The 15,679-nt window shown below is 39.2% G+C and overlaps 2 protein-coding genes across 13 annotated transcripts in view; one reads left to right on the forward strand and one right to left on the reverse strand.

Annotated features, from left to right (window-relative positions):
- FBXL13 (F-box and leucine rich repeat protein 13) overlaps window positions 1-15,679 on the forward strand; it is a 276,151-nt gene that overhangs the window by 138,028 nt on the left and 122,444 nt on the right. For all 12 annotated transcript variants that reach the window (XR_004183440.1, XR_004183441.1, XM_017957017.3 and 9 more), the window contains one exon: window positions 11,625-11,677. Coding sequence is in view for 10 of the 12 variants with exons in the window: in XM_017957017.3 (XP_017812506.2) it covers window positions 11,625-11,677 (53 nt within the window). In the remaining 2 variants the exon portion in view is untranslated. The remainder of the gene's footprint in view (window positions 1-11,624; window positions 11,678-15,679) is intronic.
- Window positions 1-15,679, reverse strand: part of LRRC17 (leucine rich repeat containing 17) — a 33,828-nt gene that overhangs the window by 1,989 nt on the left and 16,160 nt on the right. The window contains exons 2-3 of the mRNA XM_003896416.5: window positions 8,222-9,128; window positions 3,432-3,587 (exon numbers count right to left, since the gene is read on the reverse strand). Of these exons, the coding sequence (XP_003896465.1) occupies window positions 3,432-3,587; window positions 8,222-8,993 (928 nt within the window). The 5' untranslated portion in view covers window positions 8,994-9,128. The remainder of the gene's footprint in view (window positions 1-3,431; window positions 3,588-8,221; window positions 9,129-15,679) is intronic.

The raw sequence follows: 15,679 nt of genomic DNA on the forward strand, positions 1-15,679 counted from the left end.
AACCAATACAAAATATAACTGAAAATAAAACAACAAAAAGCTTTTTCCCCCCTCTAAGAGCAAAGAAGTCTACACTTGGGTCATCTGTATTCCAGTTGATATGGACCAGCCAGATACTCCAGAAATACAAATATTTTGTTTCTATTTCAAACATTATCTCATTATTGTTTTAAAATACCCTTGTAGAGCATAGCGTCCTTATTTTGAATTAGGAAAATATGTGGTCATACCATTACTATTAACTATTTTCATATTATCTGTTCTCAGAAAAAACCCATAATTCCCCCTTAAAAAAATAACTTTCTATTTTGGTACCAAGCAATGTCTTGGGGGTAGGGGACAAAAGATCAGCCCTTGTGTTCTGAAGATACTGGATATTTTTCTATTTGCTAAAATTCTGTGAGTGAGTGATCTCACAGATTTACTTTTCTCAAGACATTAGACTTTGAGATTAAAAGCATATGTAAACATTCCTACATTTTATTTTGAAAGTGTTGTATATTGTTACTTAAACCATATATATTCAGGCACTTGGGAAAACTAGTTTTTGTCTGTTTCTTAAAGGAGGTAAAAACCCCCTAGTAGGGTATCTTCTTTCTCTTTTCCACAACAATATCTGGCATTTTATATGATTGTTATTCACGTCTTTTAAAGTCTGGCGACTCCCACTGCATTTGTATACTTACCAGCAAAAATCATTCAAGTAAGGCTACTTGTAGGGTTTCATCCCAAAGACCCTGAAATATAGGAGACCTTTCATTTTAAAACTTCTTTAGGTTATTTTGCCTTAACTGCTGAGATACTTTTTTGTTTCAAAAGAACTTTTTGTTCCAGGAAAGTGCTTGGCATTTGGTAGGTGCATAATAAATATTTATTAATGTAGAAAATATGTTCCTGAGATTGAATTGAACAAAGAGGGAAAAGAGAGTACCACCACTGATGATAGAGACCATTTTGTGTCAGCAAGGAGCACACATTTGGTGAACAAGATTAAAAGACCTTCAGGGGATCCTAAGGACAGAAAAGGAATCCCTGCAATTATGGGAATTCCACAACTGATGAAAAGTATCAGTTATGGAAAACATGTGAAAAACATCAGTAGAAGCAAGGCAAGTCCATTTTGCACTATTATCTATCTCTTTGCATTGTCTTGTCATTTTTCTCAAGTTTTATTTATATACTAGTTTTGTTGTAACTGTTACTCATTACTTTAATACATTTAACTTAGGACATATAACTATTATAATCTCTCTCTCTCTTTTTTTTTTGAGACAGCTTTAAAACTTGGTTTGCATTGATAGTTGGTAAACTACGGCTTTGCTTGTAGATGACAGCAGAAGGAAATCGGACACTTGCCCAAGGACCTTTGGAATAGCTTTTGTTTGTCCTGCGATTCTTTAGTTTGTAACCACCCAATGGGATCACCTTGCCCGCTGCCTAGACAGAGTCGATTTATCAAGACGGGAATTGCAGTGGAGAAAGAGTAATTCACGCAGAGCTGGCTGTGTGGGAGACCAGAGTTTTATTATTACTTAAATCAGTCTCCCTGAGCATTCGGGCATCAGAGTTTTTAAAGATAATTTGCTAGGTGGGTGCTTGGGAAGTGGGGAGTGGTGATTGGTCAGGTTGGAGATGGAATCATAGGGGGTCGAAATGAGTTTTTCTTGCAAGAAAGCGTCTCCACTTCCAGATTCTTTACCCTGTGCCCTGGCTTTGTGGACACAGCACTGGCTACCAGTGACTGACTTGCACACTGATATAATGCTTATTTCATTTGGGGGAAGGGTGTCTGTAGTATTCTCATTTACTGAGAAATGAAAATTGCTTTTGACTTCACAGTTCAAACATACTCCCAAGTTAGCATCATCTGTAACAGGCTAAGGTGTAAGTGTAGCATACTGCTGTCCCTTGGGAAATTTTAAAAAATTATGATTTTCTAATTTTTAAAAAGATGTTAATTCTAAAATATGCCCTTGTGGCTCCAGAATGTTCATTCTAATTTTTCACTTTTATTGTGTTAAAATTCTAATGATCTATTAATGATATTAGATTATCACAAAGAAAAGCAGGGAAAACAATTGTACTCAAAATGTTTATAACATTACATTACATTATTAATAATTTTAATAATCATTTTCATGGTTAGAACTTTTCAAATTGAAGTAGCCTAGTGAAAGCACTTGTGTGATATATGTTATAAATCTGGTCAATATTGCAGTAATTCTCAGTTCTTTCCAAATCCGATGTGTTTACTTAATTTACCAAGCTCATTTTCGCCAGTGGCTTTGCTTAGCAAATGGAGAAGAGATTTGAAGGACGGGAAAGAGAATTGGTCTTGATCTAGAACTAGATATAATATGTCTGGCTCTGGTTTGAGCATATTTTATCCTAATTTATGAGCTTAGTGCTTAGAAGTTTGTTTCTAATTTATTCTAAACAAGATGGGGCTTAATGAATAGCAAAGAAAATTCCAAATTTGAATTTCCCTTTAAAAATCACTACATTTAGTCCGGGCATGGTGGCTCACGCCTGTAATCCTAGCACTTCGGGAGGCCGAGGCAGGCAGATCACGAGGTCAGGAGATCGAGACCATCCTGGCTAACACAGTGAAACCCCGTCTCTACTAAAAATCCAAAAAAATTAGCTGGTCATGGTGGTGGGTGCCTGTAGTCCCAGCTACTTGGGAGGCTGAGGCAGGAGAATGAAGCCGGGAGGCAGAGCTTGCAGTGAGCCTAGATTGCACCATTGCACTCCAGCCTGGGCGACAGAGAGAGACTTCTCAAAAAAAAATAAATAAATAAAAATCACTACATTTGGCCAGGTGCGGTGGCTCATGCCTGTAATCCCAGCACTTTGAGAAGCCAAGGTGGGCAGATCACCTGAGGTCAGGAGTTCGAGACCGGCCTGACCAACATGATGAAACCCCATCTTTATTAAAAATACAGAATTAGCTAGGCACGGTGGCACATGCCTGTAAGTAATCCCAGCTACTTGGGAGGCTGAGGCAGGAGAATTGCTTGAACCCAGGAGGCAGAGGTTGCAGTGAGCTGAGATCACACCATTGCACTCTGGCCTGGGCAACAAAAGCGAGACTCCATCTCAAAAAAAAAAATCACTACATTTTAGCACACTACTGACCATTTGCCATATATTACTTTAAAAATCTATTCTATAACACACTATTTGGGCTAACAATAAATGGTAGTAATATGTGGTATTACATACTTCATAAAGCAGCAGTTTGGCAAGTATTTCTCTGAGTGCCAAACAACTCCTAATATAAGTGTCATGTTTAATTAAAACTGGTACTTTATTATTTAGTTTAGTTCAGTTATTTTTAAACTAAATTTACTGTATATAAGTGTTGCCATAGAAAAAAAAAATCACAGAACACTTGCCACCCATTGAAGGGGCTATACAGGGGAACTTACTGGGATCGATGAATTCAATGCCATTGCTGCTGAGGTTTAATTTCTTCAGCTCATGAACATCTTCAAATTCCTTGGGTCGAAGTTGGTTGATTTTATTGTATGATAAGTCAAGTTTAACAATATCTGGAGGGATGTTGTTTGGCACTTTTTTCAACTCTGGAAAATTTAATAATATTTAGGTTATTATGCTCTTTTTGCCCCCATTTTCTCGGTCACCATTATATCTGTGTGATTGAAGAATCAGCTCTTAAAGAAAAGGGGTAAGGAATATCTAAAGCCAAAGAAAGTTGGTATGAAACAAGCCTTAGCATGTGCTAAATCTTCCAGTGACTTCCCATCTCATTGTGATGAAAGCCAGAGTCCTCACTAAGGTCCTATAAAGCCATTAAGACCTGTAGGTCATCCTTGTCACCAGAGTCAGCACCTCCTAGGTTCTAGAAAGCAGCCTGTTTATCAGGACTTGCTTACTGAACCCACATCTGCTGGGCTGGACATGGGGGTGGATGACAGAGCAACCATTGTAGGGCAAGCTAAAGTGGGTTAACCACAAATAAATGGGTAGAAAAAAATGTTTATGAGAACACTCTGACACTCGGCCTAGGCAATGTGGCAGATCTGTGGGTGCTGGAAAAAGAATATAAACTGCAGAATCCATTTTGGGATTGTCAGCAGCAGTCCAGGGTAAAAATAGCATCCACAAGTAATACCAGGAAATGCAAAGCAAAGGCTTTCCTAGTGTGGCTTAGAAAAACACAGGAAAATCTCATCTGCTGTGTTGATGAATAGAAAAATTCTTTACTTCTTTTACCTTAGAACTTGAATGAGAATTGCAAATACTGATGCACAGTGTTTGCTTTTGATGAAGAGTATATAAATATACATTTCCCCAGACCAGAAGGAGAATTTGATCAATTCCCTTATTTCTAGTTCAGGTACTATGTGGTATGCACATTTCATATATACTGCTACCCCAAATTCTTGGTAAATGCCTCAACAAATACCATATTTACTTGATTATTACCCCTTACAAGCTTGCTCCTCCTCCAGCCAAACCTTGTTGATTTTGAGGAGGAAATTAGGAAATTTCTCCAGGTAGTTTCCCCATTTAGCAGGCTCTCTTGGTTGTCAGCCACCTCAGAAGTACTCTGAAAGCTTGTAATAGTAAGAAAAGAGACATAAATGGCCCTGTTTATTGCATATACAAAATTCTTAACTATTGTTCAAGCTGTAGTAAAATTGTGCCCTTAACTTGGGAGGCAGCTAAGGGTAATGTACCTGCATAACTCTCCCCCATCTGATGTTAGAAGGAAAATAACTCCTTAAAAATGGTAAACTATTCTGGTCAATGTGAAAGTAACAGCAGTTTAAAAACTCTGACTTTCACATATTCTTGGCAAATCCATTTACCTCAATATGGCATAAATATGCCTTTCAATTAGTCTCACATTTATTCCCTTTGAAAAACTAGGATTTCTTGGCAAAGTACCTGTTTCTCAGTGAATAAAGCTATTATTTCTTTTTCTTGCCATTAGATATTTAAGGGAAAAATACATAGTGATTATTGAGGTCTGTGTGGTTGAACTGGCACATATTAGGTCCCCTACACACACCATCTGACTCATTACAAGTCAGCTGGGCAAGGCTCAACTCCGAGTTGGGGAATCTGTATGCAGGTTCTCTATTTGTGACCATGTGTATGTGGTATACTTGTACAGAACCTCAGGTTGTCACACTTGAATTCTAGCCATGATTTTTAACTTCTGTGTATTTTCACTTTCAAAGGTTGCAGTCCAGTTATCATCATCAATCTAAGGCACATGGCTCTGTGGCAGCCACTACCAAAGGGAATTTAATAAACAAGACTTTTCCCTTTGAATTTATGGAAATCAGCAATATAACAAAAAATCATGAAATGAATCACTAGATTTATATAAACCATAGTTAAAACCATTTGTATTGATAGTATTAAAAGACAAAGCTACCCTTCATTTTTTTTTTTCCTTTGAGACAGAGGCTTGCTCTGTCACCCAGGCTGGAGTGCGGTGGCATAATCTCAACTCACTGCAACCTCTGCCTCCCGAGTTCAAGCGATTCTCAGGCCCCAGCCTCCCAAGTAGCTGGGATTACAGGTGCCCGCTACAATGTCTGGCTATTTTTTTGTTTGTTTGTTTGTTTTGTATTTTTAGTAGAGATGGGGTTTCAACTTGTTGGCCAGGCTGGTTTCGAACTCCTGACCTCAAGTGACCCGCCTGTCTCAGTCTCCCCAAGTGCTGGGATTACAGGCATGAGCCACCGCACCCGGCCTACCCTTCGTCTTATAATCTAAAATAATAGGCTCTGAATTACGTAGTCATTAACACTTGGAGAAACTTAAGTTGTTCTTTGATGACCCAATATTATATATGCTAAGTGTATATGTCATGAAACCTTATTTATATTGTGTTTCAGTAAATGATGTGTATTTTTAAAGCAGGGGGTATGAATTTATGGGGCATTTCTGGAAGGTTGTGTCTAGACAATAAGTTGAAGAAAGAAAGCAATAAAAATGTACTTATATTTTTATAAGCTGATGTTTTTCAAGATAAAAATATTATGGGAAAAAAGGAAAAAACACAAAAGCAGAAATAGGCTCATTGGGGGAGGGAATGGCCCAAGAGCATAAAAGCAGTGAAAAAGAGATATTTCCTCACATGTTATCTCTTCTTAGAACACAGTGTAGTCTCGTTGTAGAAGTTTTAAATCTTGTGTAGATGGTATTTTTCTCAGATAATTAATAAACTTAATACTATTTACTTTTCTCATTTACACCTGATACAACAAGTGCAAATTCACTGTAGCTTGAGGTTAGATCCTCAGCAATATCAAGTATTCTAACTAAAATCTAGGAGAGTAGCTTTGTATTAGTATTAAAAATATGTAATTCCAGTTTTCAATCTAAGCACCACAAAGGAAATTCTAATAAACATGCTCTTCAGCATGAAGCACTAAGGACTCAGCATAACAATATCCGGGAAATTCTACCCACTCTGGCTACAGAAAAACTACATTTACTTACTCTTCGAAATTCCCTAATGCTTGCATTGTTGAGGCAGCTGATTGTTTGAATATGCTCAGATTAATTCTGGAAGATTGCAGGGTGAAGTAGAGCGCACATAGGCTCTGACTCAGGTAGACCAAGATTCACTTCTTAGCTTTGCTACTTACCTGTGAGACCCATGGTCAAGTGACTGAACCTCTTTGAGCCTCATTTTCCTCATCTGTAAATGGGAATGTTACTGTCTTCCTGGAAGTTGTAAACAGCATGTGTGTGGGTACCTAGAGCCTAGAATGGCATGTCCCAGGTTATGACGCTGTATGTAACTGCTCTCCTATGGGACTGAATTATATACCGTTCACAGGGTGTCTTGGTATGCAAACCTCCCTGTGCCACATGGCTGCTGTGGGATCTAACCAGGTGCCATCTTTACAGTTGGGGTGGGGGGCGGGGGAGTGGGGCGGTGGGGCAAGCCTTGAGCATGACTTTGCTGGTAAGTGGACAAATTTACTTCTGGTTCAGGTTGCCTGACAATGTTAATAAATTCCTGCCTAACATTCTCTTGGGAGGAGCCAGGACCTCCTCTCTGAACTTTCCCTTTCTCTTGCCCTTAAAGAAACAAAACATAGCAAAATTTCCCAAAATAAGTGGAAGAAATGATACCATGCTGTATATGAACCTCACTTAATGACATCTGGCTTTAATTTAATATTACAAATAAGTTATTAAACCATGCCAGAAATGAAACATATAGACATTGTTATATGGTTCGTTATTATAGGGTAGATTAGCAGTTCCCAGACCACACTTTGAGAACATCAGTCTTCACTAACATGTCAAGAGCATTACTGAACTCTCCCATCTGTATTCTTAGCTCATGACTTTATCTTGCATGTGCAAATCCTGCATAATACTAGCACAAGATTGCATCGGTTGCAAAACCCAGTAATGATTTGCAGGAAGTAGGTAATATTCTAGAAAGATTTCCTTAGTCTCATAGTTAGGTTAAATATTTTAAATTTAGTTCTTTAAATTTTTATTGTTTTATTCTGGGTAATTTGGAAATAATTAAGATATAGGACATTAAGAGGCATTTATTAAAATCAGCTACTTGAGAGGCTGAGGTAGGAGAAGTGCCTGAACCCGGGAGGTGGAGGTTGCAGTGAGCCAAGATCGTGCCACTGCACTCCAGCCCGGGCAACAGAGTGACAGTCCATCTCAAAAAAAAAGGAGCATTTATTAAAACCTTGGGACTAAATGATAAGAAATACAGAAGCGCCATCACTTTCACTCTGTTTCAGAGTGCTCTCACAGTCCTGTTCTGCAGATGTTTTCTCTTTGAGGTTATCTTCTCACAGATGCACACCATGTTTTGACTTTAATCAGTGTAAGTCAGGTTATATAGATGGCATTTGTACTTATTTTCATACCCCTTGGTTTACCTACCTAAGTTAAATTGGATTTAAGATGAAAGGAACTCCTTACAGTGACAGCTTGCGATGTGCAAATGAGTAGAACCCAAATGGCTGCCCTACTGAGGATACCTCCTTCCCTCTTGTCATTGTCCTTTAATTACCAACTGCCTTGAGTCTGGACCCCAAAAAAACTTGGGGTAAATTCCATTGCCAATGGGGAAAGGTTTCTGGTGGAAGTGACATCGAGAATTCCAAGACATGGTGGGGTGTAGGGAGGATTATAAGATTCAAAGAGCATTTCAAGTTATTCATGAAAATGAAGAAGTAAGAAAAGTACAAACCTTTCCTTTTGCAGTCCAGTGTTTGTATGGGAAATACGTAATTGTGGCAAAAAGTCGAGTCCACCTCAGGCTTGATGACTGGGGGTCTCCCTGACACTTGGGGTTTCGGGTCCAGTTGTTCCTTTTCTTCTTCATTACACAACTGTTCAGATTTTATCTGCCGCAGTTTTTTATTTTTTTGTTCTTGTGGACTTTCACACTTGGCGTAGTTCCCCAAATTCCGGTTCCTGGGAATCTGCAACATTGAAATAAGCGTTTCTATCTCACAAGTACAGTGCCAGGGGTTGTCATAAAGACGCAGGTAGCTCAAGAGAGGTGTATAAATGAACACTTCCTCCGTCAAGACTTTGATCTGGTTGTGCTGCAGTAAGAGGGTGGTGAGTTTGTTTAAACCAAAGAACGCCTCACTTTCAATTTTAGAGATCTCATTCTGCTGCAGATCCAGGCTTTTCAGCTTTTTAAACTTGGAAAACATGTTGTTCTTCAATATGCGGATCTTGTTTCTTGCTAGCAGCATGTGCAGCAAATCCTGAGGCCAACCAGGCAGCACATAAACTAATTTTCTTTCTTGACAATCTAAGTATTTCTCATGGAGATATGTGTACACGTCACACGGGAGGCTTGGTGCATAGCGTTTGACCGGGTTGGAGCCTCTCCGGCCTCCACCCGCCCGGCCATGATTCACTCGGCTTCTCACAGTGCTTGAGCTTGCTTTGCGCAGCTCAGCAGCTTTGCAAAAGCAGAGCAAGATTACAATGGTAACCACACGCATCCTGACATCCAGCTGGCCCCAATTACTTCGTGTTACAGACGGAACAATGAAAGTATTCCTTTGAAATCCAAGTTTGGGTAATCTTAACTAATGCAGTTCTGGAACAATGAGACCCAGCTGGGGTATGTGGAGTCCCTAGGTTGAAAGAGAAAAAAATATATATTAAAAGTTAAGGCCCATTGCAAGCACTGTATTACTGACAGATAAGAACAGACTTTTTAAGGCAAAGGCCTTCTAGTTCCACAGAACAGTGACATAGAAAGCTTCTTCCCCTCTTAGTTGTCTGGGTTAGAGGCTGAATGTTTATGCCCTGAGTTTGAATCAAGGCTCTCTTACCTGCTTAAGTATATCAACCCAGGTCATCTTCAGCATCTGTAAAATGGGACCAAGGGTACCTCCTAATGTTGTTGGGAGGATAAAATAGGCTCATGCGCAAAAGATGCTTCACAGTGGCCACCCCGGGGGAAGTAGTCACAAATGTTAGGACTGAGCATGATTGAAACTGAAGCCTGTGGTTCATCATCACATCGGATTTAAGAAATTAAAAGAATTCTCCTTCTTTTAAAAGAACACAGCCTTGAGATGCACACACAAGGGTAGGACTTGAATGGTTGTCTTCCTGAGCTTTTTTTTTTTTTTTCTCCTATCCTTTTCTGTCTCCCAGTCACCAACCATGTTGGGTGTGGGCTCCAGAGATGCTTGGAGTAAATGGCACTGTCCTTGTTATCTCCTGCACGTCTTGGCTCAAATGTTACCTTTTCAGTGAAAACTTCCTGTTCAGCCCTATTTTAAATCACACTTCCTCCCACTTGTTGGGTGCTCCCAATCCCTTTTCTTGTTTTATTTCTTCTCCATAGCACTTATCACCATCTGTCAAAGTAGATACGGTATTTAACTTCTTTTGTTTACTGTTAGTCTCTCCCCACTAGAAAGTAAACTCCTTAAGGGAAAATATTTTTGTCTATTTTGTTAACTGCTATATTTCCTTGTTAAGTATTTGTTGAACTGATGAATTACTCTCAAATAACTATTCTGGCCGGGTGCGGTGGCTCATGCCTGCAATCCCAGCACTTTGGGAGGCTGAGGCAGGCAGATCTCTTGAGCCCAGGAGACCAGTCTGAGCAGCATGGGGAAACCCCGTCTCTACCAAAAATAGAAAAATTAGCCAGGCATGGTGGTATACACCTGTAGTGTCAGCTACTTGGGGATGGGAGTGGGGGTTGCTGAAGTGGAAGGATTGCCTGAGCCTGGGAGGTTGAGGCTGCAGTAAGCCAACATGGTGCCACTTGCACTCTAGTGTGGGTGACAGAGTGAGATCCTGTCTCAAAAAAATGAAACAAACAAACAGAATAACTACTGTATTCTGTAAGAACATTTATTTTGTAAACTTATATTGCTTGGGAAATCTATTTTCTCCTTATTAAATATTATTGAGGACTTCCAGGATGTGCAGATTTTTAACAATTGTTTTCACTTTTTAAAATTCTGAAAGTATTTCTGGTTTGCATATATCACTTAGGATGCAGTCCATTCTTGGCAAAGGAAGAAATGTTCAAAATGGATTTATAACTACTAACATGTCTGTTGTTACTAGCGTGGGGCTGTGTGGTTATGAGCAGCAAATGTGTTTTCTATTCATTGTGACAGTTTGAACACCAGAATCGCCCTCTTGCCTGGAGTTTTCCTGCTGCATGGGGTCTCCACCTAGAATGCCTTCCTTTTTCTTTGCTTCAAGCATTCCTCCCAGTCACTGGTTTGTGTAGCCTCCCTAGCTGCTTCTCTTCTGTCTCAGATTTGGAGTTTTACTTACTGTCCACTGAGATGCAGGGCACTGGTTGTGAAGCACTTTGCCATCTAACTGTTTGTATACATGTCTCATTTTCCCCTAGAGATTATAAGCTGTGCACTGGCCTCTGGTCCCAGAGCTAGTCAGTTAGACTTTCTGACCTTCCACTTGTCTATTTACAATTCATTATAAATTTTATATAAGTCTGACCTAAACAAAATCATGTCAGCTATTCTGTTTATTATTATATATGCTGAATTATTTATGATATACATGTTGAAGTATTTGGGGTAAGTGTACTAGTGTCTGCAACTTACTTTGAAATGCATACAAAAATAAGATGATTAAGGGATGTATAGAGAGATGAATGAGTGGGTGGATATATGATAAAGCAAATACAGTAAAAAATAGAATCCAAGCAGTGGCTATATAGATTATTTAATGTACAATTCTTTCCACTTTTGTATATGTTTGAAAATTTTCATAATAAAATGTTAAATGAAAACAAAAAAATAAAAAAGCAGGCACAAAAAACCAGATTGGTTTTCTTCAAGTGCTTTCAAGCTAAAAGCTCTGAGTATATAGTGTTTTTCCCACAGTAATATTTTTCTCTTTTCCCCTTACTCCTATAATCCTCAAACAATAATAAACATGTCTATATATTTTAATTCTGAAGCCCAAAAAAGTCATTTTTCTCAGAAAAGAAACCATATACTTAGAACATGTTACTTGCCAAGGTTTTTGTTTGTTTTCTAATGAATACACTGCATTCAATGTAGGATAGAAAAACTCTGTTTAAACATTTGCAATATGTAGTTTAGTGATGTATAACTTATTTCCTTCAGGCCACTGTAGGAACTTGCAAGAGCTGAATGTCTCTGACTGCCCAACATTCACAGTGAGTATAAGCAACCATTTTTACTGCTGTTTATATAGATTGACTTGCTACATTGGAGTGCCAATATGCAGAATAGATGCTTGTGTGCTTATTTGGGATTCAATGTGGAAAACAGCAAACTATGTTAAACATTGACAAGAAATTTTACTCCATCTGTACAATGCTAATGTTAATCATGTAGATGTATGCTCAGTGTTGGAGCCTGTGGAAAGTAGAAATTTTTCAATGACTACCCAAAGTGAACTGTATTTATATTTAATGGTATGTGTGTATGAGACAGAAAAAAATTGGGCCCCAGTAGACATGATAGGCTCATTTTATCTTCATGGCTATCAACAGCTGTACCAAAGAAGTTGGAAATGAATATGTATCCCTAGTTGCTTTCTTCCTGGTTCCTGTCTCCAGTCTTTCCCTCTGTCCCCAACCTGTCTTCCATTCTGTGAGCACTTTATACTCTTTGTAAAAGGTGGCTATGACTACTTCACTCTCATCATTCATCAGCTATACACACTCCCATCATCTACACAACTGGATAAAGCCAATGCCCTTAATATTACTCTACCTTGAAGACCCTCTGTGGTTTTGCCTCTGCCTCCCTTTCCAGCCTCACTTGCTTCAGTTTCTGTGTACACACTAATTTGCAGTGCCTACAGCCACTGAGTTTCTTCTGCTGCATGCTCCAAGTTGCTCCTTGCAGTTGTGCATTTGCTGTTTGCTTAGAATGCCCTTTCCCTTTGTCCCCAAGTGGTGCTTTCCTCTTTATCAGGCTTTAAGGCTTATTACCACCTCTTCTACCAAGACATCACTGATTCCCAGGACTGGGGTCACTGCTGTTCCTCTAGGTTCCTATGATAAGTATCCTTAACCGTAGGGTTTCAGCTTCTTCCACTAGCCTAAGAGACCCCAAGGGCAGGAGATGTGTCTTATTATTTGTGGTAGTCATGGCACAACAGCACAAACTTTGGCATATCATATTCAATAATATTTAGTGAATGCAACCATCTGGAGATACCAAGTAGGCAATGGACAACATTGACTAGAATTGAGATCCCACCTTGGGTTGACATCTATGTATAAGTCATAATTAACATCAAAAGAGTGAATAAGATCAATTTAGAAGGTATGAGAAGAGGAGAAGACTTAAAGTTGAGCCTTACGGAATGCTGACTTTTAGGAGCAGATATTCAGAAGGAATAGTAAGAGAAGTAGATTGACAATGAAGAGGTATCACACAATGAAAGTGAGTAAAGAGTTTCAGAAAGAACCAAAGTGAACAGGTAAGAAAAGGACTGAACAATGCATTGTAGATTTGAGAATCAGAAGGGACTGCCAATTTTTGCTACAACAGTTTCATTGGGATATTGGAGCAGAAATCTACTTGCAATGAATTGTGAAGTGGACAAGAGGTGAGAAGGTGAGGCATTAGGCATAAACTGATCTTTCCAGAAAAATGTCTTAGAGAGTGGTAGAAGGAAAACAGGGACAGGGAAATGGAAACAAGTTTATAGAGGATGATGGAGAGTCAGCTGAAGCAACTCACGGAGCAAGTCCCTAAGGAGACAGGAGGTAATAGGAGGAAACGCCTGGCTGTGGAATGCCAGTCACGGGGCACCAGCTCCATCATGAAGGCCAGGCCCTCCTCGCTGGCGAAAAGACTGCATGAATTGGCCCCTTCCTGCTACCTCTCAGCCTCACTTTTACAGCCTCATCTTTCTAGGTTTTTCTTTCACATTTCTACTCTGTTTCAATACTGAACCACTTGGAAGTTCCCTGTTCATGTCATGCTATTTCATTGTGTCCTTGAACGTGTTTTTCCATCTGCCTAAATGACTACCGTTCCTTCCCCACCACCCCTATCCCATCCTGGCTAACACCTGTTCATTCTTTAACACACTCTTCAACTCTACTGAGTCTTCCCATTCTCTTTTTTTATTGACCTTTAAAAAGCAGCTTTATTGAGATATAATAAATTTATATTTATATTGAGATTAAATTTACCCACTTAAAGTGTACAATTTCATGGTTTTGTATTTTTACAGAGTTGTGTGACCATCACCACAACCAACTTCAGAACATTTCCCTCACCCCTAAAAGAACTCATGCCCATTAACAGTCACTCTTCATTTTCTCTCAACCCCCAGCCCTATGCAGTTCTATTCACTTTTTGACAGTTAATTTCTAATATAATTTAATTATTATTATTATTTTTTTTGAGATGGAGTCTTGCTCTGTAGTCCAGGCTGGAGTGCAGTGGCGCCATCTTGGCTCACTACAACCACCACCTCCCGGGTTCAAGTGATTCTCCTGCCTCAGCCACCCAAGTAGATGGGATTACAGGCACGTGCCACTGCACCTGGCTAATTTTTGTATTTTTTTTTTTTTTGTAGAGATGGGGTTTCACCATGTTGGCCAGGCTGGTGTCGAACTCCTGAGCTCAAGTGATCCACCCGCCTCGGCCTCCCAAAGTGCTGGGATTACAGGCGTGAGACACAGTGCCCAGCTGACAGAATTAATTTCTCTCTCTCCTGAGCTACATATGGTCTCAGTACTTCAACACAGATACTTCACACTGTATATAATACTTACGTTTACATATATGTCTCCTGTTTTAGAACTGAGCACTTTGAAAATCCTCCTTTAGTAATTTTTCCCCTTGAAATCCATCCCCCTAATTTCCACAGTAAAACATCTTTTCAAAACATGGAAGGTATTATACACAAATAGAATGTGTACAGAAAAATGTTAAGACCCTCAGAACTCCTCCACTCCTTGCCTCAATACACAGATTCAGCATTTAAATTAGTTGTTTAATCCCTGACCAGCAGAACATAAAGAACCACCCATAAAGAAACTAAGCATCTTCTCAGTGGCTTGTACTTTAATACAAATAAGCTGTTTCTTTATGTTCAAAAGTGCCCTTGAGGGTCATCCACAAGAAATGGAGGCATAGACAGACATGTCAAAGATCATATCAGAGAAAAAATGTTCTACTTTCTCTGGTTGCACTCTTTTTCCACTAGCAAAGTGAACGTGGGCTCCTTCATGAAGAAAGATTTTAAATCTTGACTACTACATTCTCCAGATGTCTGCCTGTTTGTCAAATGGATTTACTCTTTCTGTGGATGTTTTAGCACCTACTATGTTAAATATGTTCTGCTAGGTGTTGGAGGGAATTAAAAAATGAATCATTTTTCAGTTCTTGTCCTCAGGGAGCTTCAGTTCTGTACTTGAGTAAAATATCAGATTCTTTGAGTTTGGCCCTCTAATAGGGAAGTTAAAACAATGCCATCTGCATTGAATTTGTGAACATCAAAGTCTTGTCCAATTTTGGAGTCTAATATTATACAGGGCCGATAATTTTATCCAGCTACATTTTACTATTGTTTTTCCCTTTGAGACGTAGACTGGGACACAGGCTTACATTTATGGAGTTGGGTAACATTCATTCAAAGAGCTTTGATTTCTAAGCTTGTCTTATGAAATATATTACATTCAGAAGGATTTGAGTACATTGAGGACAAATTCATAAGCCATTCTGCAATGTAGGTACTCAGTTTTTGCATTTATGTGTTCAAACATTTGGGGATTAAATCCTGAGTTCTTTTAAGTACTAAGAATGGGAGTGATCTAAATTTGTTTGGATGTTCAAGCTTTTTCAGACAGGAAAATGTAGAGAATGCATTACCTCCTCATCTCAATCTGAGAATGGGAGTGGTCTAATTTTGTTTGGATGTCCAAGCTTCTTTAGACAGGAAAATGTAGAGAATGGATTGCCTCCTCATCTCAAACAGAAAGTCAGATTCCTTTGTGGTACATAAAGCTACTCCATCTTCCTCTTCCTGATCCCCACATTTTCATCTTCTTTGGGGCTGCCTCTCTGAGGGTGTTTAAGCCAACTCTTTCTCCTCTCCTTGCCTCATCTCATTTGCATTTTGCCAAGGTCTTTCAACATGTGTATAATCACTTTGATACTTGATTGGCATGCCGAACGTTTCCAAAGAC

The sequence above is a fragment of the Papio anubis genome, chromosome 4 (assembly GCF_008728515.1).
Source record: "Papio anubis isolate 15944 chromosome 4, Panubis1.0, whole genome shotgun sequence".
Classification (NCBI taxonomy): Eukaryota; Metazoa; Chordata; class Mammalia; order Primates; family Cercopithecidae; genus Papio; species Papio anubis.